Genomic DNA, 25,418 nt, shown 5'->3' on the forward strand with positions numbered 1-25,418 from the left:
GAATTCCCGTGACTGGTTGCTGCTGCTTTCTCTGCATGCTAAAGATTGCACATTGTAGACCAACAATGCAGCTGTTTCACTCCCATCGATGCGACCACCAGAAGGTTTCCAGCGCCCTCCATTCAAGAGCCAGCCAAAATGGATAAAACTAATACTCTTTCCCATGACAGATCTGGCTCAGAATAATCCCAATGGATAACAAGACCCTCTGTCGTTTGAAGGTGGGGAGGAGAAGGGAGGGGAGGAAGGCGAGAGGGCTACGTAAGAAATTTGGCTGAGCTCAGACTCTTTCTTACCAATCCCAGCTATTCTGCTAAAAGTTGATCCTGGGAAGAAAAGCTATTTATTTCTGCTAAAGCAGGCGAGAGGGACAGAGGCTGCAAAACCATGCATTCCACTGTTTTTCTCTTTGTACTTTTCATTTTGAACCACCGAGACCCCGGTAAGTGTTTTAAAAGCTTGCAACGCTCGCTTGGCGTTCATTTCCAAAGGTGAAATAACTTAGAGGGTAAAAGATGTTTGTTTGAAGGAGGGTGGAGGATACTTTTTAAAGTGGGTGAATTTCCTGACAAGAAAGAGGCGTGCAAGTCTTTAGTTAAAAGCAGGCTATGTTTTACTGGGGAAAACCGAATACATTTGGGGAAGATTGGCAGGCACAAATCTTCCGAGTGATTGTTAACAAGACAGAAGCTTGATTAGAAGATTATCCCCCTTTGCAGATGCAAATATTGTTGCCTGGAAACCCAAAAGGTTTTCCGAAGCAGCTCAATGGGCGGGAAAGTCTCGGTGGCTCAATTATTTGAGAAGTTAATCGAATAGAATATAATTCTTTATTGGCCAAGTGTGATTGGACGCACAAGCAATTTGTTTCTGGTGCATATGTTCTCAGTGTACATAAAGAAAAATAAAATAGAATACATGCATCAAGAATCATAAGATACAACACTTAGTGAGAGTCATAGGTTACTAATAAGCAACCAAATCATACTAGGAAACAAATAGAACAATATAAATTGTAAAAATACATGCCACATGGTTATAGTCATAAGTGGGGAGAGATAGATAGTAGGAAGGATGAGAAGAATAATGGTAATAGTCTTATTAGATAATTTGACAGTGTTGTGGGAATTAATTGTTTAGCAGAGTGATGGCATTCGAGGAAAAAAACTTTCCTTGTGTCTAGTTGTTCTGGTGTGCAGTGTCCTATAGTGTCTTTTTGAGGGCAGAAGTTGAAAGAATTTATGTCCAGGATGTGAGGGGTTTGTAAATATTTTCACAGCCCTCTTTTTGACTAGTGCAGTATACAGGTCCTCAGTGGAAGGCAGGTTGGTAGCAATTGTTTTTCCCCCCCCCGCAGTTCTATCAATCAATAATCTAATCAACAATCTAATCAATCAATATCTCATCTTTTCCTTGGCTAATACATCAATAAGGATTTGCTTGCACGCTGTCTCCTGAAATAAATAGCACAACAGCTACGGGGAATGGTTTGCAACACACCGAATCGGTGGCTTGATGGGCAGGGACGGTTGTTTTGAGGGGTCATTTGTGTCAGCTAAGTTTGAAAAGTTGTTGTATAACCAAAGCCAAATTTTAAGGAAGGTTTTAAGCCTGTAATTAATTACCTGGAAATAAAGGTTGCTGTATCCAGGGTACATAGAGCTCAAAGGAATGCTTCCACATCTTTCAAGGGGGTTATTTTGCCAGATCATAAAACACTGGCTGATATGATTCATTGTTTACATATATACCCAGATACAAAGGCACAAATGACATTCCGACATCTTTGTTTTCTTCCCCAAGGAGAACATTTCTAATCTTGCATAGAAAATTCAACAGATGTCGTCTCCTTCTCTTTGGAAAAAATGGGTTGGTCACTATTTCTCTGAATAGTGATGAGATCATTTTATCAGATAGTTCTTGATTATTATTATTTTATTTTATATATTCTTATATTATTTTATTTTTATTCTTACATTCTTATATATATTATTCTTTCTTCTTCTTCTTCTTCTTCTTCTTCTTCTTCTTCTTCTTCTTCTTCTTTCTTCTTTCTTTTTGTTTTTTCTTTTCTTTTTATTATATGTGTGTGTGTGTGTGTGTGTTGCGTTTGTGCTGATAAATAAATAACACAACACAAATGTAACAAAGGCAACAGTAAAAATATTGGGTTTCTGTCTGGATGGTCTCTTATGACGAGCCGATGGACAGAGAATGGAAGTAGTGACCTTCCTCCCATATTTGGGCATACCAGGGGTTGTGACTTTAAATATACATATACATATACATATACATATACATACACATACACATACACATACACACACACACACACACACACACACACACACACACACACACACACACACACACACACACATATATATATATATATATATATATATATATATATATATATACACACACACACATACACACACATACATACATACATACATACACACAGAGAGACATACATACATATATATGGCTATATGTATGTTCCAGCATAACTCTCGAGTGCCTTGATCAATTTCAACACAACTTGGTACAAAGATGACTTACTTTCTGAAGACAAATACTGTGGGGGTAAGACACCCCTAGCACTCCTTGGGGTGTGTCTTCTGTTAAGATACAGCCTGTTGTGCCTTCAAATGGCTTCTACTGTACTGCCGTAAAATTGCTTCTACTTTACAGTGCAGTGGAGTTGCCATGGTAATGGCTTCACAGTACTCCACAAGGGGGCTCCCTCTGGTAAGGGGAAAATCCAACATTAGAAATTGTGTTTGGTCCAGACATTTTCCCCCTATAAATAAATACCTGGGCAACGCCGGGTGATGAGCACTAGTAGGCAATAAAGTGCAATGTTCAATTTAAGTTGAGTCTGATTCTTTACAGATCCATTTATGTGGTTTCCTTGCTTGATGTGGAAGTGATTTGCCATTGTTTTCTTCTAAAATATGTTTTTGGGGATTCCTGATAGCCCCTCATCCAAATCCTGACCCAGGTCAACCCTGCTTGGTTCTCTCAACCACTCAAGGTCAACTAGAATGCTTAGTTGGCTTGTCAAAAACACAAGAATCCTATAAAAAGCCAGTGCAGCTCTTTCATGGCGCCCAAGGAAGTTTTCAATTTAACCTATGTCTCTGCCAAATCAGTTTCTGATGTTCCAAATTGATCCCCTGTCCTTACAAAGCTCAAAGCTATACCCAAAAAGATCAAAGGTCATCAAAATGCTGTAGGTATTGTATGCCCCAATCCAAGTTTAGAGGCAAAAAGCTGACCTGTTGCTGAAAAGCAAGCAATTTCTTTTTTTATCAGTGTGATTTTTCCCATGCTCTTGTTTCCTGGGACAAACATGAAAAACAGGGAAAGCTTTGAGTCCACCTTTGCAGCTGCCATTTTGATTTGACTACACTTTGACCATTCTCCTGCAGAATGTCATGACCATGGAGCCACCAAGATCTGAGCTTGATTTGGAGCTAGCCCTTCCTTCCTTCTTTCCTTCCTCCTTTCCTTCCTTCCTTCCTGCTCCCTCCCTTCTCCTCATTTCATTTAATTTCCTCCCTCCCTGGCTCCTCCCTCCCTCCCCCTCCCTCCTTGCCTCCTCCCCCTCTCTCTTTCCTTCCTTCCTTCCTTCTCCCACTCTCCCTCCCTCCTCCATCCCTCCCTGCCTCCTTCCTCCCTCTCTCCCTCTCTCCTTTCCCCCTCTCCCTTCCTCCCTCTCTCCTCCCTCCCTTTCTTCCTCCCTCTCTCCCTCCCTAACTCTCCCTCCCCTCTCATTTCATTTAATTTCCTTCCTCCCTCCCTCTCTCCTTCCCCCTCTCCCTTCCTCACTCTCTCCTCCCTCCTTCCCTTTCTTCCTCCCTCTTTCCCTCCCTAACTTTCCCTCCCTCCCCTCTCATTTCATTTAATTTCCTTCCCCCTTCCCTCTCTCCTTCCCTCTCTCCATTCCTCCCTCTTTCCTCCCTCCCTCCCTTTCTTCCTCCCTCTTTCCCTCCCTAACTTTCCCTTCCTCCCCTCTCATTTCATTTAATTTCCTCCCTCCCTCTCTCCTTCCCTCCCTCCCTCCCTCCCTTCCTCTCTCCTCCCTCCCTTCCTCCCTTTCTTCCTCCCTCTCTCTCCCTCCCTCCCCTCTCATTTTATTTAATTTCCTTCCTCCCTCCCTTCTCCTTCCATCCCTCCCTTCCTCCCTCTCTCCTCCCTCTCTTCCTCCCTTTCTTCCTCCCTCTCTCTCCTGACCTCCCCCTCCCTCCCTCCCCTCTCATTTCATTTCATTTCCTTCCTCCCTCCCTCTCTCCTTCCCTCCCTTCCTCCCTCTCTCCTTCCCCCCTTCCTCCCTTTCTTCCTCCCTCTCTCCCACTCTCTCTCCCTCCCTATCTCTCCCTCCCCTCTCCTTATTTCATTTAATTTCCTCCCTCCTTGCCTCCTCCCTCCCCCTCCCTCCCTCCCTTGAAAAGTATTTATTCATCAAAAATTCATATAAAAATTCATTTAATCATTTTAGGAGACCATAGCGTTGTAAAGTTTGAGAACCGAAGCAGAAATCCATTTTCTTTTCAGAACCTTTTCAAAGGTTTCTGATTTTGGTATAACCACAAAATTCTTTACAGTGTTTTTATTCTAAGCTTAGACTGAGAAGCAATCAGAAATGTATCTTAAAATAACCACATGTGAATATTTACTCTGTTGTCCTGAGACAGGGGACATATTTTCAACAAGCCAACACAAATTAAATGAGGAGCTAAGACTGGAAAGCTGTTTCCACTGCACTATAGCCTTACTATATGTTTAAATATTTAATTACTTTAAAAAAAAATTTATATATAGTATTTAGGGAGTTGCAAACTTTTTAGAAAATAGATTCTGAGGGAAAGTTACAAACAGATGTTATTAAGAGACCCCAGTTCTCACATAATTGTTAGAAGAAGTAGAATAAAATATAAAGGGACTAGCTGGATATCTCTGCTTTGCGATGAAACTATGTGATTGGGCAATGCAGAAGAAATCCAGTTCACTCCAGTTCAATCTATTGGCTCAATGGTGGTGAGTGATTGAAACACATACAGTAAGGGAATATTGCCGCCTTGAGTCTGAAAGCAGTTCCAAAGGTGGAAGGAATAGACATTTTGGTGAGGTACCAACGTTTAGTACTGTAAGGAGCCCCAGATTGCACCTGAGTGAAGGAGTACAACGTCTGCCTGTTTGAACTGAGGTAACTGGCAGTTGGAATCAAGTTCTTTTCAGGTGGAGAGAGGGAGTAGAATGCCTAACTCCATAGCATCACAGCATGTTAATATAAGGAAAATGGCAGTTGGAACAGAATTCTTTTCAGATGGGGAGGGGGAGTAGAACTCCTTAGCATCAGAGCGAGTTAATTACTGTATAAGAAATACTAATGATCTGATGGTCATTTCAAAAAATCCTTTCTTAGTGAGCACCTAGAGGAACATACATGCCAAATTTCAAGTTTGTAGGCTTTACGGTTAACCCACAATATATTAAGGGCATAGTGTTATAATAATCCCAGTAAGGCCCATGAATTCAATGCTCTTAAAAATATCTAAGTGTCTAAAAAGAGATTTACTTGCTTTCTGGGCATACAAGCAAACACAACCACAGCAGACACTTGTTTAAGCCAAGATCATTTTTACCCCACTGATGTCATCTGTTGGAGAGAGGAAATCTTTGCCAGTAAACAGGCCAGAATGGAATGAATCAGACCATCTTCTGTAACAACAGACGTTTCATCTGTTTGCAGAGGAATTCCATCCCGTTCCAAATTGGGGACACAGAAATGCTGTTGGCAAAGTCTGTTCTCGCTCTCTTGCTCGCTCTCTCCCTCCCTCCCTCTCTCCCTTCCTTCCTCACAGTTAAAGGTAAAGGTTCCCCTTGAACATATGTCCCAGTCCTTCCTGATGCTAGGGGGTGGTGCTCATCTCCGTTTCGAAGCCGAAGAGCCAACACTGTCTGAAGACGTCTCTGTAGTCATTCAGCAGGCATGACTAAATGCCAAAGGCACATGGAACGCTGTTACCTTCCCACCAAAGGTGGTTCCTATTTTTCTACTTGCATTTTTACATGGTTTTGAACCTCTAGGTTGACATAACTGGGACAAGTAACGGGGGCTCACTCCATTACGCAGCGCTAGGGATTCGAACTGCAGAACTGCTGACTTTTCTGATTGACAAGCTCAGCATCTTAGCCACTGAGCCACCACATCCCCAGGTTCTGTGTCTTCTTTTCCCAACAAAACAGAAAAGAAAAGAACAAAACAAAACAGAGCCCATTCTAAATTGAAAAAGAATAATTTGTACTTGACCCCATTGCATAGGTGACCTGGATTTTAAAAAATCCTTTAGCCAAAAAAAATTACCTCATTTGCCAGGATGGCCTTTCCTCCCCAAACCCCAAACTTTTCTTTAAAATAATGGATTAATAGTGTCTGGCATCTTCAGTCCTATGCCAGTCTTATCATTCTATGCCAGAATGGGACAGAACAGAATAACAGAGTTGAAAGGGACCTTGGAGGTCTTGTAGTCCAAAGCCTTTTTCAAGCAGGAGATCCTTACCATTTCAGACAGATTCAAGATTCAAGATTCAAGATTTAATTTACTTGTATGCCGCCCTTCTCCGGGAGGGACTCAGGGCGGTGAACAACTCCAAAAGGGAAAGGGGATACAAACACAATACACGTAATTAAAATACACAAGAGTCATACAGCCATACAAGTCGAGAGGGGAGAGGAACTCATCAACCCCAGGCCTGCCGGCACAGCCAGGTTTTGACAGCTTTCCGGAAGGCCTGGAGAGGGGTGAGGGTCCAAATCTCCACCGGGAGTTCATTCCAAAGGGCCGGAGCTGCAACAGAGAAAGCCCTCCCCCGGGTGGTAGCCAGATGGCATTGGCTAGTAGACGAAACCCGGAGGAGGCCGACCCTGTGCGATCTAACAGGTCTGTGGGAGGTAATTGGCAGCAGGCGGTCTCTCAAGTACCCAGGTCCAATACCATGAAGGGCTTTATAAGTTACGACTAGCACTTTGAAGCGTATCCGGAGACCGATCGGTAACCAGTGCAGCTCGCGGAGGATAGGTGTAACAGATGACTGTCCAATCTCTTCTTGAAAGCCTCCAGGGATGAAGCACCCACAACTTCTAGGAGGCCAGTAGTTCCACTGATGAATTGCTCTCACTGTTAGGAAATTCTCTTTAGTTCCAGGTTGCTTCTCTCCTTGCTTTCTATGTAATTGTTTCAAGCAGGAGATCCTTACCATTTCAGACAGATTCAAGATTCAAGATTCAAGATTCAATTTATTTGTATGCCGCCCTTCTCCGGGAGGGACTCAGGGCGGCGAACAACTCCAAAAGTTCTTCTCCTTGCTTTCTATGTAATTGTTTTTAAAACAGTTTTGTTTAGAAAAATTGTCGGGTCAGGAAGTGAGGAGTTTCTAGCTGGGGAATTCTGGGAGCTGGAGTCTGCTCATCTTAACGTGGCCACGTTTTTTGAGAAACCCTGCTCTGCGTCATTATTCATTGTGTCACTCAAGAAGCCCCATGAGATTGCTAGGAAATGCCACAGTTCTTTGGCAGGCAATTCCAGCATCTAAATCGTACTGAACATTTCAAGAAAGCAATTACCTTGCTGGAGGAGAATAGGCGTTATTCTCAAGAAATATCCTCTGTAGGAGACAGTGATCTCAGCGGCCCAATTGTCTCATCTGCAGTCACAGTTTTGGACAAACATCCATTTCTCATTATTGGCTGTTATCCACCAAAAACATTGTTTTATTCGCTCCGGAGCAAAGCGGAACTTTGAAAAACTAGCTTGCTTTCTCCTTGCCCTAACCCAGAGGACCTCCCCTGGTTCTCAGAAGATAAAGAGAAAGAGGGGGAACGACATTCAGGCTTGAAAGATTCTGTTACTATAAACATTAAACAAAAGTAGCATTATCTCAAAGGTGCTTTTTCAAAACGCAACTGGATTTTTTTTTTCCTTGAGGAAGAAGAAGACGTTTTGCTTCTCATCCAAGAAGCTTCATCGGTTCTTCATGAACCGATGAAGCTTCTTGGATGAGAAGTGAACATTCTTCTTCCTCCTCAAGGAAAAAAAAACCAGCCCAGTTATCTTTTGAAAAAGCATCTTTGAGACAACTATGACCTGGATGACTGAGAATCTCCACAGACAACAAATAGCATCAGCGTTCATCATTTTAGCTCCCTAGTCTGGTCTTCCAATGTGAAGGGCCAACCCCAGCATTATTCACAATTGCTTATGAAGTCAGGAATGGCTGCTGGGTTCTTTCTTCTAATTATTAGTTTTAGAGAACTGATCCTGGTTTGTTCATGAGAGGAAGCGAGGCAGGAATGAAGCATTCATTATGTGCATTCATGGGGGCTTGTTATGTCCTAAGAACATTCCAATAGGAAACAAAGGCAACAACACAAGCAATAATTCTTACTTTCAGATCGGAGATTTATTGTTTCTAATAATTTGGAACATAAGAAATGAAGAGATATAAAATATATAATAGCAGTAATACACCTGTATCAAGAAGCCATTGCAATGGGGTCCAATGAGATAGAGCAGGTCCTACATGAACTTCTATAAATCAAAGGACCCCAACAGTGGTGGGTTTCAAAATTGTTCGAACCTACTCTGTGGGTGTAGTCTCCTTTGTGGGAGTGGCTTGCCACCCATGTGACTGGATGGGAGTGGCTTGCCGCCCATGTGACCGGATATGAAGATACCGGCGACACTTGTCAGAACCACCTTAAATTACCTCATACACAGCACTGGCATGCATAAGAATATGATGTAAACTTGTTTTTTAAAAGGCATCTTTGGTTTGCGTTAAAACAACTTCAACACACGCAATGTTCTGATTGCACCACAAACGCAGTAGTCATCCTTACCTTTCACAGAGGCACGGAGTTTTATAAATATGAGCATGATAGTGTAGAATAATCATATCCAAGGACCAGTGGTGGGTTTCAAAAATTTTTGGAACCTCTTCTGTAGGTGTGGCCTGCTTTCCGGGTCCACTGGTGGAACCTTTTCTAACTGGTTCGGTAGATTTGATGAACCGGTTCTACTGAACTGGTGCAAACTGGTAGGAACCCACCTCTGGGCCCCAAGCTGATCTTGAACGCTATCTTTTATACTTTTCCTCTAACCACATACACGCTTTACAACTTCATTGTCACTTTCCATAAACGCCTGTGTACATTTCTTTCAGTTCCTCATTTCCAACAGTTTCATTCTTCCTCTTTTAAACGTATCCATACAAGTGCACACTTTGAAAAAAACATGTTTCACAGTTAGCAATGACTCAGCAGTGAGCCACAAATAGTTATGGTATCCTAGTGAAAACTTTGTTTCATATCTGTTTATTCTGGGGTCTGCTATCATCTATAGGACTTATTGAATCTAATAGATCAATAGGCTATATTTTTCGATTCTCACAGGTAGGATGCCTTGGTTATCATTTAAATGATGATGTCCTCACACATGCAATGCCATTGTGGCTTCTTAGATCTCCTGGCTACATGAAACATGGTAAAGCAAGCCAATGATGTCTATGAAGTTTCTCCATCATCCAGGTCGTGGTTGTCCCAAAGGTGCTTTTTCAAGAGGCACCTGGACTTTGTTATTCTTTGAAGACATTTCGCTTCTCATCCAACATCTTGGATGAGGGTTCCACCACAAAACCGCGGTAGACAAAAGCGCGCTCGATGAAAGCGCGTACGTGACGTCATCACAGCGCGACGAAAACATCACGCTGTGAGCGGTAAATGTAAAAGCGGAAACCTTACCCTACCCCCCCCAAACCTAACCCTAACCCTAACCCTAACCCTTAACCTAACCCTAAACCTAACCCTAAACCTAACCCTTAACCTAACGCTAAACCTAACGCTAACCCTTAACCTAACGCTAAACCTAACCCTAACGCTTAACGTAACCCTAAACCTAACCCTAACCCTTAACCTAACCCTAACCCTAACCCTAAACCTAACCCTTACCTTTATGTGAATCGGCCTGCTTTAATTTTATTTTAATTTCAATTTAATTTATTTTTAATTTTTTTCGTCGCGCTGCTGATGACGTCAGGTACGCGCTTTCATCGAGCGCGCTTTTGTCTACCGCAGTTTTGACAGGTCACGTGGATGAGAAGTGAATCATCTTCAAAGAATAGCAAGAAAGTCCACTTGCCTCTTGAAAAAGCACCTTTGGGTCAAGCCAATGATGTTACAGTCATTGGTAGGTTTCACAGTTGAAAGTTTCTTCATTGCATTGCATTTATAAGTTTATTATTTCATTGCACAAGTGCAGGAAGATGTAATAATAAGAGTTGGAAGTGATCTTGGAGGTCTTCTATTCCAACATCTTGAGCTGAAGATCCTATACCATTTCAGACAGATTCAGTCCAGTCTCTTCTTAAAAGCCTCCAGTGATGAAACACCCACAACATCTGAAGACAAGCTGTTCCACTGGTTGATTGTCCACACTGTTAGCAAGTTTCTCCTTAATTCCAGGTTGCTTCTCTCCTTAATTAGTTTCTGTCCATTGTTTCTTGTCTTGCCTTCTGGTGCTTTGGAGAAAAGGTTGACTCCCTCTTTTTTGTGGCAAACCCTGAAATACTGGAAGACTGCTTATCCCCCATACATTTCCCTTGTGTTGGATGGGGGAGGTGCCCAGTTTTTGAATTTTCAGGCATTTTCTCAGCAGAACCGAGAGGCATTTTAATAAGAAGAAGAAATCACAGTGAAGTCAGGAGGGTGTGCCGAGTACGGATTGGAATTGGCTCGGTATGTTCTCAGTGGCCCATGAAATTCCAAGCAGATGTTGGGACCTCATGTGGAAAAAATTATTTAACTTGTACTGAATTCTCTCTTCTTTTGTATTCCCCTAGCAGGAAAGTTTTCTCTTGTTGGCCGTAACTCAAGTTAATTGTTACGTAGCTTGGCGGTTAATTCCGGAAATTAAGGAAAGAAAAATGCAATTTACCTTTTCCTCCATCCATTTCTACTGCCAAAGAATTTGTCTTCCTCTTTCAGTCTAGGCTGACCTATCTTAGAGAACATTGGTGTCTGAACAGAGCATCTCTTTGCAATTAGGCCTTGTTTCACAGTTGGATAACTAGCCTCTTGATGTTGGATTTCTACCAGAGGAGATGACCGCACCTAACCAGTTTGGTAGATTCTAAAAAAACTAAGCCAGCTCTAACCAGGCAGTCTCGAAGGGGTGGGATGCTGGGGGTTTGCAGGGCTTCAGGAGCAGAGGTGGGTTGCTGCTGGTTCAGCCCGATTTGGCCGAACCGGTAGTAGCCCGGAGCAGCTGAGGACGAACCGGTAGGGTGGCTCTTTTGGCCCATCCATCCCCTGCGTTCTATACCTGTTTTTATGGCAAAATGCAAATTGTGCACATGCACATGTGTGGCACCTGTGCGAGCCCTGAAAACAGGGGTGGGTTTCTCGCCCCGTTCCAACCGGTTCGGTGGCATCCTTGTGCACGTGCGCGGTACACGCATGCATACTAGCATCTGCGCGACGCTCCAGCTGCTCCTGGATGATCGCGCAGGTGCTGTATGCGTCCTGCGCATGCGTGGAAGCGCAGAACTCATCAAAACCGGGTAAGGACCGCGGGTGGGCTTGCGTGCCCTTTGCCGTTCCCGGAAGTTACTTACTTCCGGGTTCAGCGACCAACCGGTTCGCAGGGACCGCCGCGAACCGGTTGAAACCCACCCCTGCCTGAAAATCAGCTGGTTCTCGCAGCAATGGTGGATTGTGCACATGTGCGTAGCGCGAGTCAGGCACACGCACAAATGGAATGCGCACACACACATGATCAGTGAACTAGTAGTAAAGGTAAGTGCGACCCATCACTGTTCAGGAGAACCTCTAGCTAAGATTCTGTGCAGTTCAGAAAACCCCCCAAATACCACTCCTGGCTGGCCCTGCCCCACCCCACGTTCAGGAGGCTGACTAGACCACGCCCACCATGACCACACCCACCCAGCAACCAGACAGAGAACCCCTTGCTAAAGTTTTGGAAGCCCACCCCTGCTTGTCGGGGAAGCTGAAGGAACAACACAGAAGAAAAATCATGGCAAGTCAAGCGGATGTTGTTGCCAAGAGAGGGGGGAAAAAACCAGAGATATGTCCATGGATTGTAGTCACCCCAAGGGTTGAATATGAGAAGTTAAAAACCCCGTGCCAAGTTATAAGCTTGGCAGTCTATGCTTTTTACAATAATCAAACTTGCTTTTGTTTTATAACAACATCATGAGGAGGAAAGAATCCTTCGTAAAGTGGTTTCTTTCATTTTCAGGAAAGACTTTGTTGAAAGTCTCTTCTCTTCCATTTCATGCCTTGGGGGTGTGGAGAATAGTTTTCCACCCTCTTTGAGCCCAATTCCCTCATGTTGAAACCAGCAAAACGGACATAGCTGTGGTTTGTTCTTAAGTGGGCGGAGACTCACCAACAAGCCAGATTTAGGTCTTGAGAGACATAAGATGGACTAATACCACTTTATCAGTGGTGAAATCTAATTTTCCCACCACCGGTTCTGTGGGTGTGGCTTGGGTTATGTGTGTGTGTGTCATGTGACTGGGTGGGCGTGGCAAAAACTTTTCACTTTCAGCTTTTTAAAAAGCATTTTAAAGCAATTCCCCCCCCCCTGCTGGTTCGGACAAACCGTCAGGGGAAAAAATGCTTTAAAAAGCAGGAAAAAAAGATTCCAACGATTGCACAGCTCACAGCTGAGCTGCACATCCTTGGAATCTTTTTTTTTAAAATTACTGGTTAGTAGAACCAAGGACAATCATCCCTACAGGTTCAGCCAAATCGGGCTGAATTGGGAGGATTTTACACTCTATAAAGCCCTAGTAAGACCACACCTAGAGTACTGCATCCAGTTTGGATCCACCACACTATAAAAAAAATGTTCTCTAGAAAAAGTGCAGAGGAGAGCAACCAGGAGGATTAGAGGACTGGAGACTAAAACATATGATGAATGGTTGCAGGAACTGGGCATGGCTAGTCTAGTGAAGAGAAGAGAAGGACCAGAGGAGATATGATAGCAGTCTTCCAATATTTGAGGGGCTGCCACAGAGAGGAGGGGGTCAAGCTATTCTCCAAGGCACCGGAAGGCCAGACAAGAAACAATGGATGGAAACTGACCAAGGAGAGATTCAACCTAGAAATAAGGAAGAACGTTCTGACAGTGAGAACAATCAACCAATGGAACAGTTTGCCTTTGGAAGTTGTGGGAGCTTCATCACTTGAGACTTTCAAGAAGAGATTGGACTGCCATTTGTCAGAAATGGTGTAGGGTCTCCTGCTTGAGCAGGGGGTTGGACTGGATGACCTACAAGGTCCCTTCCAACTCTGTTAAGGTGACACCCAAAGAATTAGGAGAGAGCTTTTCTTGCTTTTTAATCACAGCTCCTTATTCTTCCTTAGTGGGGAACTTATTCTGCCTTTCAGAGGCAAGGGCAACACTTTGTAAGGGTAAAAAAAGAGGAGAGAAAGGATCCATTCAGAAAAAAACAAAGGACGTAGTATTTCAAACTTTAAAAAGGGACTGATGGAATCTGAGATGTTTCCAAGCTAAGATTCATTAACTTAAGCTACACTTGGGATACAGGATCCAGTTTTAGTCATCATGATGTAAAAAAGATGTGGAGACTCTAGAAAGAGTGCAGAGAAGAGCAACAAAGATGATTAGGGGACTGGAGGCTAAAACATATGAAGAACGATTGCTGGAACTGGGCAGGTCTAGTTTGATTAAAGGGACTAGGAGTGAGATGATAGCAGTCTTCCCATATCTCAGGGGTTGCCACAAAGAAAAGGGAGTCAAACTATTCTCCAAAGCACCTGAGGGCAGGACAAGAAGCAATGGGTGGAAACTAATCAAGGTGAGAAGCAACCTGGAATTAAGAAGAAACTTCCTAACTGTGAGGACAATTAATCAGTGGAACAACTTGCCTCCAGAAGTTGTGAATGCTCCAACGCTGGATGTTTATAAGAAGAGATTGGACAACCCTTTGTCTGAAAAGATATAGAGTTTTCTGCCTGAAAAGGGGGTTGGACTAGAAGACCTCCAAGGTCCTTTCCAACTCAGTGATTCTAATTATGGGTTGGGATTTCACCATCATTGGAGAGGGACCTTGGGAAATGTGCTGCAGTTAACCCATCAGAAGACATCAGGTTAACAAAGACTGATGGAGCTACTCATTCTTATTTAATCTGGAGCTGCTGACCAGGACTGGAGCACTTTTCCAGGGTTCAAAGCATGGATTTCTACCACCTTCCTTTATAGATGCTGAACCCTGAAATTAGATTGCTCTGCATTTAAAGAGAATTGTGACTTCCCAAAGTCATCCTGTCTCCTGGTGACCTCTCAGAAGTGCCCATGTAATCTTCTGCAACAAAAGGCAGATATATATCCACACCCCTCTACCCCCTAAGGTCAAACACAACTTTGAGGTGTCCCTCAATGAAATTGAGTTTGACATCCCTGCCTTAAAGCTTTAAAGCTGTGAGATCATCTGCTTTTCTCCTTTTCTAGTCGCTGCCGATCCTGACGTTGACCATCAAGGAACCTCAGAGCAAGATGATTGGTGTGATAACCCCAGCACCATCCATAAGCGCTTGGATACCATCCAAGAGGTAAGATGATGCAATGGAACAAAACACAAAGTGCCTTATCACCACTTCCCTCCAAAGGATGATCCTAACTCCAGGGGAGAAACTGAAGCTCAGAGTCCTGGAATTGGGTGGCAGGGAATGCAAGATAAAACCAGAAGGTCTAGAACAGTATTTCTCAACCTCAACAACCTTCAATGGTGTGGTCTTCAACTTCCAGAGAGAGAGAAGTGATCTGTTGAAAAGGTTTTTGGAAGGAAGGAAAGAAGGAAAAAGAGGGAGAGGGAAGGCGGAAGGGGGGAGAGAGGAAGGAAGGAGGGAGGGGAAGGAGGGAGGGAGAGAAGGAAGGAAAGAAGGAAAGGAAAGAAGGAAGATGGAAAGTGAAGGAGGGAGGAGAGAGAGAGAGGAAGTAATGAGGGGAAGGAAGGAAAGGAGGAGGGGAAGGAACAGTGGTGGGATTTAAATAACAACCGGTTCTCTGCCTAATGATTTCTTCCAACAACCAGTTCACCAAACTGCTCAGAAATTTAACAACTGGATCTCCCGAAGTGGTGCGAACTGGCTGAATCCCACAACCGAGAAGGAAGGAAGGAGGGAGGGAGAGAAGGATGGAGGGAGGGAGAGAAGGAAGGAAGGAGGGAGGGAGAGAAGGAAGGAAGGAGGGAGGGAGAGAAGGAAGGAGGGAGGGAGAGAAGGAAGGAAGGAAAAACTGATGGAGATGGAGGGAGGGAAAAAGGGAAGGAAGGAAAAGACAGAGACGGAGGAAAGCAGGAAGGAAGAAAAAGAAGAGGGAGAGGGAGGGAAGGAGGAAGAGAAGGATGGAGGGAGGGAAGAAAATACAGAGAGGGAGGAATGTAGGAAGGAAGAAAAATAAGAGGGAGAGGGAGGGAAGGAGGGAGAGAAGGAGAGAAGGAGAGAGGGAGGGAGGAAGGAAAAGACAGAGAGGGAGGAAGGGGGAAGGAAGGAAAAAAGATGGAGGGAAGGAGAGGGGGGAAGGAAGAAAGACAAAGACAGATGGAGAGGGAGGAAGGAAGGAAGGACTCGAGTAGCAAATTCAGGAATATCACCTTTATCTTAAAGACTGGAGACCTGCTGATGAAATAGAGAAAAAGGAACTATACGATCGGTGGTCAAAGGTATTAGAAAAAAAAACCTGCATGTATTGTCCACCTCAGATGGTGACTCGTAGCTGACCCTGAGCCATTGTGAAAGAAGTTGAGCAAGGTCATATGTGATTTACCCTTTGATGGAAATCCACTAATGAGCCAATGATTAAGAATGTTCCCTTACCATTCAGAAGTAAGTCAGAGTAGGTTGATTCCAAGGCATACATTATCCAGTGTCGCAATGGATGCATTAGTCCTGGATGAAGGCCCTTCTTGTACAAACCTCAAGTCGACTCTTGCACAAGAGCAATTCTTATTCTGGCATCTCTTGACTATTCCCCTTGATAAATGGCTTGAATAGAAAAAAGAGGCTTTTGCTACAGACCACAGCTTGGCGATTGCGTGGTCTTGAGCAACACTTGCTTCCAACCTCAGTGATCCCTTGACAAAAGCAACCTCTTTCAAACATTTTCAGAATCCTTTCATTCTCATTTTCCTATTATTTGCAAATAACATATTTTTTTGGCTCTATTTATACAACTTTCCTAACATGGTTCATGAAATAACCTACATAGTTAGCACAAGAAATTGAATTAGAGGCTAACCAAAAGGTGTTGTGGCCCACTGGCGCCCAGTGGAGCTGGTAGCAGAGTCAGACAGTGAGGAGGTTGGGGAGGAACATGGGCAAGTCCTGGGGACTGAGGAGAACTCAGGTGAGGGCTCTGTGTCGGAGGCAGAGAGGGAGCTGGACAGCAGTGAGGCAGAGGAACAGCTGGAGCCTATTCCCAGTGTGTGCATGCGCAGAGCTGCCAGAAGACAAGAACAACTAAGAAAGCAGGGTCGACTTGGGAGTGAAGCCACATCTTGAAGGTGATTGGCCCCTCCCATAGGAAAAAAAGAGGAGCGAAAAGGGAGTGGGATTTTGCAGGAAACAATTCGTTCCTTCAGTTGTTTCAAGAGTGGAAAGTTCTGTTTGTGACTATAAGAGACTTGTGCCAAGTGTTGCTTTGCTCTGCATTTGGAAACTAGTTATCTGGCAGCTCGCCAAGCGAGATAAGGTTCGTGCTGATAAACATTCCTCTGAAAGACTTTTGCTAATTAATTAATCAATTCAATTAGGGTATTGGTAACAGTTGTGTACAAAAAATTACAAATTAACATTGTCAGCCTCATACAAAGAAGATTTATATAAAATGTTTTACCGTTGGCATCTAGCACCGGCAAGATTGGCAAACATTTACCCAAATTTGAGCCCCAGATGCTGGAAATGCCAACACAAACATGGTTCATACTTCCACATGTGGTGGACATGTCCGGAAGTGAGGAAATATTGGAGTAAAATAAGAACCTGGTTGCAAGAAATAACAGGCCTTCAAATTCAATCTAAACTGGAGGTGTTTTTGATAGGGATAACTAGAGGAATGTTTGCGAAGGAAATCAATTATATTATAATACACATTCTGACAGCAGCAAGAATAGCATACGCTCAAAATTGGAAATTAGACAGCATACCTTCCAAAAACATGATAATTAAAAAAATAATGGACTGCGCAGAAATGGCCAAATTAACTTTCAAACTGAAAGATAAAGAAGATAAAGAATATTATATTGTATGGGATAAATGGTACTATTGGCTAGAGAACAGGAATAATTATGAAAGTAGAAGATAGATAGATAGTAGATAGATAGATAGATAGATAGATAGATAGATAGATAGATAGATAGATAGACAGACAGACAGACAGACAGACAGACAGACAGACAGACATATATATAATGGGATATACCGATATCTTAGGAATGAGAAGAATTGATGTAGAATGTGGTTTATAAGTTTTGTTTTGTAAAAAGCTTAATAAAAATTATTTGTAAAAGAAAAGAAAAGAAAAGGACTGTTTACTAAGCCTTGCTTATTTGAATGAAAGGAATTCACAGTTGTATAAATAAAAGGGATTTTGCCAGGACCAAGACTTTGCTTCCTTGCTTTCTAAGGAAGCCTGGGTCAGAACAAAAGGTTAGGTTTCCAAAACACTTTAATCCACAAAGAAACCAAATTGGGGTGACCACTAACCTCTGCTTGTTGGGTGGATGACTTATGAAGCCTTAACCTTGCATTAACAAGACCAATAAGTTCCCCCTACAATTTCTTCTCTCCCTCCATCAGCAACTGGAAAAAACAGTTGAGCATTTGGACTCCGAAGTCAAGTCTCTGCTCAACGATGTTAGTGAAACTGCATGGACCAAGCCACTTGCTCCTGGGACGCCACTGGTAGATCTCTTTGGAGGTAAGAAGGGGAGCCGAGCCTGGTGAATGTCACCACCCAATCAATGAGTTAGAAAAATGGGGTGTGTGAGCTCTCAGAAGTTCTCCAACTGTTTTGAAGGCATGACTCTTCCCCTTTTAGGAACCTTGTAACTGAAAAAACCCTCTGGAAGGGTTCCACCACTGTGTCGACGGCCATGTAGGAGGGACTTGAAATACAGGCGTTTTTTTTAGTACTGTTGCACTGGCAAACTAACATGGGTTTATGTCGGAGTATGAATGTTCATAGACTGGAATGGACATGGCAACAGGTCAGCCAATAGGGAATGTTTGGATAGACATGGTAACAGGTCAGTCAATGGGGACTGTTTGGAATCTGAAATATAGCATTTGTTTGTATGGAGCCATAAGAGACAGTTGGAAGTCTGGGCGTGGCTTAGACTTGCTGAACTGTATACAAAGAGTTGGTTTGGCCTCCGTAACTTTGCAGCTTCTATACAATGTAGGCCTCTGTAAATCTAGGCCTCTAAGCCTCTGTATCTCTCTACTCTGACTTGCTTCTATGAATATTGCTTCTGTGTTCCTGATTTTGTATGCTGACTTCTGCTGTACGGCATTGTATATAAAGAAGTCTCTTATTTATAATTGAATCCTGCTGAAGTCCATTTGCTTGTGTGCTGGTCAGATGTGCTGCACACACTCTGACAGTTTACCCAGAGCAGGGGTAAAACTCAGCAGATTCTGACCGGTTCTGGAGAACCGGTAGCCGGAATTTTGAGTAGTTCGGAGAACTGGTAAATACCACCTCTGACTGGCCTCGTCCGCATCTATTCTCTGCCTCCCGAGTCCCAGCTGATCGGGAGGAAATGGGGATTTTGCAGTAACCTTCCCCTGCCATGCCCACCAAACCATGCCACACCCACACCCACCACAGATGGTACGCGGAGGCATTTGTCCTGGCACGCGAGGTGTTGCCCTGTCAGCTGGCCCACAGAACAGATAATAAAAAAATATTGAATCCCATCACTGCTTTGCTCACTGGCCTTGGCTGCCCTTGAAAAAGTGATCAATCCAGTTTCTCTTTGTCTCCCTAGATCCTAGTTGAGCTTCCAGACGATGAACTGAGAATCCAGATTCTTAACTTTACATCATTGGAGCCAGCCTTCAAGTTGCCTTTTGCATCAACCTCGAAACCAAAGTGGCCTATAAAGTGTTGAGATGGACCGAAGCATTGAGTAAACATTTGTCATGTCAGTAACAAAATGTGCCCGTAGGTGTAGTAGCACCGGTTAATGTTTTCTAGTAAACAACACTAAGTAGGACTTGAACAGGAGACCAATAAAACTAGATTGGGAAGTTGAAAATTTAAAATAAAATAAAAATTTCCCAAAGACTTGGAGTTTATTATGGTGAAATAATTCAGCCTTTCGTTCAAAATGCAAGAAGAAAAAAGATACCAAGGAGCCGCAGAAGAAAGTCTTGTATTCAGGTCAGAGGCTAACATGGAAATGTTGAGATTGACCTTATTAAAATTGTTTCAAGGGATTTTGATAGAAAGCCAAACCTTCTACCACAGAACCTAGATTGTTCTTGGCCCAAGTTGTCAAACAGAAAAAGAAAAGAGAGAAGGCTGCAACATTGGCGGTTTTTAAAGAAGAGATTGGACAGTCATTTGTCTGAAACGGTATATAGCCATGATGGCGAACCTATGGTCCGCATGCCACAGGTGGCATGTGGAGCCATTTGTCCAGGCACGTGAGGTGTTGCCCTGACTTTGGCCTTCTTTTGAGGCCATTTTTCTCCCTCTGGAGGTTTCAGAAGCTTCCCTGAAGCCTCCGGAGCGCAAAAAACTGGCCCTATGGGCAAACCGGAAGTTCAGGAACATACTTCCGGTTTGCTCGTAGGGCTGGCTATAGCCCTCTGGAGCCTTCAGGAAGCTTCCCTGAAGGCTTCGGAGTGCAAAAAATTACCCTACGAGCAAACTGGAAGTCACTTCCAGATTGCTCACAGAGTCATTTTTTGCCCTCCGAAGCCTTCAGGGAAGCCTCCAGAAGGCCCCTGAAGGCTCTGGAGGATGAAAAACAGCCCTACGGACAAACTTCCAATTTCCTCATAGGGTCATTTTTTGCCCTCCGGAGACTTCAGGGGCCTTCTGGAGGCTTCCCTGAAGGCTTCGGAGGGCAAAAAACGACTCTATGAGCAATCTGGAAGTGACCGACCATACAAGCAAACCAGAAGTCTGTTTCAGAACTTTCAGTTTGCCCCATAGGGCTGGTTTTTCGCACTCCTGAAGCTTCAGGGAAGCTCTTGAAGTCTCCGGAGGGCCTCCATGGGGACGGGTGAGCTGTTTTCGCCCTTCCCAGGCTCCTATAAAACCTCTGGAGCCTGTGGAGGGTGAAAAAAGCATGCCAAAAATGGGTGGAGCGCTGGTCATGCGCGTATGCACACTAGGGTTGTGCGCATAGCATTATAGGTGTGACACGCCTGCACACGACCCCCCTGCACTCTCCCCACTTTTGGCACGCGAGCCACAAAAGGTTTGCCATCACTGGTATATAGGGTCTCCTGCTTGAGCAAGGGGTTGGACTAGAAGACCTTCAAGGTTCTTTCCAACTCTGTTTTTCTGTTACTTAAAATTTAGCCTCTCAAAGTCATTCAAGACAATGAGATGGCCGGCATATACATTTAATAAATAAATAAACTTACTCAACTTGTAAAACCATTTCCCTAGTAGGCATTTGGACAAACAGCCATTTGTGACTGGCCAATTGGTAAACCTGCTCTTTCCACACTGCACTTCTATCTTTCCCAGCATGTATTACCGGTGTGAGCTCTTTATCTGCCTTAAAGAGCTATTAAAGTCCCCTTCACTTCCCTCTAGCATGGATGATGTTACCTAGTTTGGTCATGAAATGTCTGCAAGAAAACCACCAAGCTCAGAGAGCACCGAGGACCCCCATAATCAAACAAATTAGTTCCAAATATTTTCCCTGTGCCCCCAGAAGTGTCAAGAAAAGTGATACCACCTTAATTTCTAATGTTGGGTTTTCACCCTTACCAGAAGGAGCCTCCTTGTGGAGTACTGTGAAGCCATTACCATGGTGACTCCATTGTGCTGCACAGTAGAAGTCATTTTACAGCAGTACGGTAGAAGCCATTGTAAGGCACAAGCTGCTATATCTTAGCAGAACACACACCCGGAGGGCTGTTAGGGGTGTCTTACCCCCCACAATATTTGTTTCCAGAGAGTAAATCATCTGTGTACCAAATTTGGTTGAAATTGCTCGAGGCGTTCCAGAGTTATGCTGGAAAACACACACACACACACACACACACACACCCCTGTGTGTGTGTGTGTGTGTGTGTGTGTGTATGTATGTATGTATGTATGTATGTATGCATGTATGTATGTGAAGAGCAGCTTTCTGTTCTCAAGACAGAGATGGCTCTATGAAGACTCCTGGTTCCACTATTGGGAAGAAAATAAAGGGAATTCATACTAGAACCATGATGGTGAACCAATGACATGCGTGCCACAGGTGGCACATGAAGCCATATTTGCTGGCATGTCAGCTGATTTTCAGCCATCCGGAGGGTTGGGGGAGGTTGTTTTTGCCCTTCCCAGGCTTTAGGAATGTCTCTGAAGGCTGAGGAGGGCGAAAAACGCCCCCAACAAGTGAACCAGAAGTTTGGGAATGAACTTTTGGTTGGCCCATTGGACTCAGGCTCCAGAGGCTTTCCTGAAGCCTGGGGAGGGCGAACAATGGCCCTAATGGGCCAACCGGAAGGTCAGAAACCATCCTTTTCGGCTTTGGGAGGGCCTCTGGGGGGCCGGTGGAGGCCATTTTCGCCCTCCTCAGGCTCCAGGAAAACCTCTAGAGCCTGGGGAGGGGCCATATGCACATGTGCGGGGGGGGGGGAGATAGTGCATGCATGCAAAGGTGGACAGGTAAAATTGAATTGTGGGTATGTGTGCATGTGTGATAGTGCGCGCACACACAATTTTGGTACGCCATAAGAAAAAGGGTTGCCATCACTGTGCTAGAATCTACATTTGTACAAGGCTATGTTGTCTCTCTGTACTTTTTGCCACCCAATAATGAACATCATTAGTCAATATCTGTTGATTGAGAACAAGCAGTACTATGGCACATGGTGAAGGAAGTAGAAGGTCAACTTTGGCCAATGGCCATAATGTCCACTAATATTATGAAAAGAAGTGCTTTCAGGATGCTTTCCTCTCTTACTGCTCCATAAGTTATTTCTCTACTAGGGTTCTTTGGTTGTTTCAAGTCTACAATTCACACAGGCCACAGCCTTGATGGCTAAGCATGATGGGAATTGGAGTTCAGTACTCATGGGAAGTGCCATTTGGAGAGAATGCTAATCTGAATGACTCCTTTGCCTTCTTAAATCTAGAAGTCCTCTTTTTTAAGGAAGCACCATTTCGAACAGCATGCCGTCGGCCTAAGGTAGTGGGTGAGGCTAAATGTTCCCCTTCTTCTTGCAGCATCCGTGGAAATCTCCACTAGATCCATAATGAATGACACTTGATTGAATGTTCATTGCAGCTTGGTGTTGTGGCCCACCAGCAGAGCTGGTGGCAGACTCAAACAGTGAGGAAGTTGAGGAGGAACATGGGCCAGTCCTGGAGTCTGGGGAAGGCTCTGACGAGAGCTCTGCATTGGAGGCCAGGGCTGTCTGACAGTTATCAGCTGCCTTTGCAGACAGAGATCAGTGGAGCAGAAGAACAGCTGGAGCCTGTTCCTGATGTGCTCATGCGCAGAGCTGCCAGGAGAAGGGAACAGCTAAGGAACAAAAGTCGACACAGGAGTAAAGGCACAGGTGACAGTGAATGGCCCCTCCCATAGGGAATAAAGAGGAGCGAAAGGGGAGGAGAGTTTGCAAGAAACAATGAGTTTAATTCATTAGAATGAATATCTGTTCCTGACTTCTTGCCAATATTGTCTGCTACAGAGTGGAGTTTGGAAGATATCGGCCTGGCAGCTCTCCAAGACTGATAAAGTTCTTGAGTTGTGAAATCTCTTGAAAGACTGTTTGCTGGGAGTTTGCTGGAGAGGAATTCACTTTAAACTAAATAAAAGGTGTTTTACTGGGACGAGGAGTCGGCTTTGTGCTTTTGGGAGGCCTAGGTCAGAACACTTGGATTGTTCACCATAGCTCCTAATCCAATGGAGGACTCACTAATCAGATGCTTTAGGACTTTCCTCATTGATGAGTTGAAGAGTGCTCCACTTAGCTTAATCAGAAAAGCACACCGGCATGACAGGTGATGTCCCGCAACTCAGAGGTTTCCAGTCTTGGCCATTTTAAGACCTGTGGATTTCAACTCCCACAATTCCTCATCTAGCATGTTTGGATGAGGAATTCTGGGAGTTGAAGTTCACAAGTCATTAAAAATGGTCAAGGTTGGACACTCCCGCCATAGTTGATTCCTCCGCTGCTTCAGTTCCTACTCAGTGAAAACCCTGAGTTTTCTCAGTATTGGCACAGGCCTAGATTGCATCTCTGGTATGCCTCTCTTCCAAAACATTGATTTGTCCAATGGTTCAATTCAATTCAAACTTTTATTGTCAGAGTACAACATGTGCACAATGAGATTGGCTGAGCCTCCTTCGTGCACACACACACACACACGAAATGCAATACAACTCACAGTGAAAGACAGAAAATCCCCAGCCCAGTGAGTCTTAATAAAAAACACCCAGTCCTATTCTGCCATGTGAACTTATTGCACGTTGCGTCGACCCTGCAAGTCAACCATACTATGTTGTTGTAGGGTAATTTTTCATTCAGGAGTCCGTGCAACGGCTTATGGGTCTATATCTCCTTGCCGATGGTAGGAGAATAAAGAAGGGCTGACTAGGGTGTGAGTCATCCCTGAGGATTTTCCTCATTCTTCTAAGGCAGCGAGCCCTAGCGATATTGTCTAGTGGTATCAGGGGAGTGCCCACAATGTTTCGTGCTGTGCTCACCATCCTCTGTAATATCCTTCTATCCGCGGCTGTCAAGCCAGCACACCACACTCTAATGCAATGAATGAGGATCAGAGGTGGGTTCCGGCTTCTTCTACTGCTGGTTTGCTCAGGGATGTGCTTTGGGCACACACGCATGCACATGCTTCAGGCATACATACACATGTACAGTAAGTAAAAAAAGCTTCTGCACATTCATAGAAGCAAAAAACAAGATGGCAGCACCTAAGGCACTGCTGATTGAACCGGTTCAGGGCGTGGCCAGCCAAATTACTACCTGCTCGCCCAAACCGGTCTAAACCGGTAGGAACCCACCTGTGGTGAGGATGCTTTCTATTGTGGACCGGTAAAAGGAGGTGATCAGTTGTTGTTCCACTTTATTTTTTCGCAAGACCCTAAGGAATTGAAGTCTCTGTTGGGCCTTTCTGGACACCTGAGTTGTGTTGATTTCCCAGGTGAAATCTTTGCTGAGATAGACTCCCAGGAATTTAAAGGTGGAGACTGACTCTACACAACTCCCCTCTCTCTTCTTCCTCTCTTTTCTTCCTCTTCTCTTCTTCCAGAAATCTAACACTATCTCCTTTGTCTTGCTGATGTTCAGGTGCAGGTTGTTTTGTAAGCACCATGTAGATAGTTTTTGACACACACACATCCCCGGTACACTGTTTCAACTCCATCTATAATAAAATCCAATACAGTAGTATCATCTGAGAACTTAATGATCCAGTGGATGGGTCAGGATCATTCTTAGGCAAAAATAAAGAAAGACCCGTTTGCCTGTGTTTCAATTTCCCACGCTGGATGAGAACAGTTTAAAAATGAGCAATGCAGAACTATTTCTTAGCGTGGTCTAATTTAGTACCCGAAGCAAAATAAATCCCAGCAAGATGTCAATTGCATTGCTGGAAAAATCAGGGCAAGACATGAACGTAGCACACTGTTAGGTACATTGTTCTTGCTGTTTATGCTCCCCTTCTCCAAAGCAACCAGATGGCCTCTGTAGGAAGCCAAAGCCAAAGCTGGACAAGATGGAACATTTCATTGGATCAAGCTGTTTTCAAACTCCGCATGAATCAGAAGCCCAAGATAATTTGGAGCACAAGCTACACAGAGTGACCTTAAAGCAGCATTTTCTCAAGTTCTGGATTCCATTTATGGAGCGTGTTGGCCCCAAAGCTAAAGTTGGCAGCCTCTGGGTGTATGTGTTTCATAACAGCTGGATTTGATGGAATGATGAAAGCAGGATGCAGAGACATCCACTGGCATTCCCATAATTTGTTCCAATAGTCTTTCACTTTTTAAAAGTCAGTGTGTAAGGAGAAAGGGGATGGCCATCACTGGCCACAAAAAAAAAACCCATCCATCTCTGGGTCATTTCTCTTGGACAAACTGAATTTTACTGCAGTATT

General features: G+C 44.0%; 1 protein-coding gene across 1 annotated transcript; it reads left to right on the top strand.

Annotated features, from left to right (window-relative positions):
- The first annotated feature begins 275 nt into the window (after positions 1-275).
- On the top strand, positions 276-19,406 carry PLAC9 (placenta associated 9). The gene is made up of 4 exons (XM_087701999.1): positions 276-442; positions 14,568-14,668; positions 17,915-18,035; positions 19,108-19,406. Exons 1-4 carry the CDS (start codon positions 388-390, stop codon positions 19,116-19,118), a joined length of 288 nt encoding a protein of 95 aa, XP_087558125.1. The 5' UTR covers positions 276-387; the 3' UTR covers positions 19,119-19,406.
- Positions 19,407-25,418: the final 6,012 nt, after the last annotated feature.

Source organism: Thamnophis sirtalis, unplaced genomic scaffold (assembly GCF_051295495.1).
Source record: "Thamnophis sirtalis isolate CommonGarterSnake01/CBP01778 unplaced genomic scaffold, rThaSir2_p1.2 scaffold_15, whole genome shotgun sequence".
NCBI classification, from domain to species: Eukaryota; Metazoa; Chordata; class Lepidosauria; order Squamata; family Natricidae; genus Thamnophis; species Thamnophis sirtalis.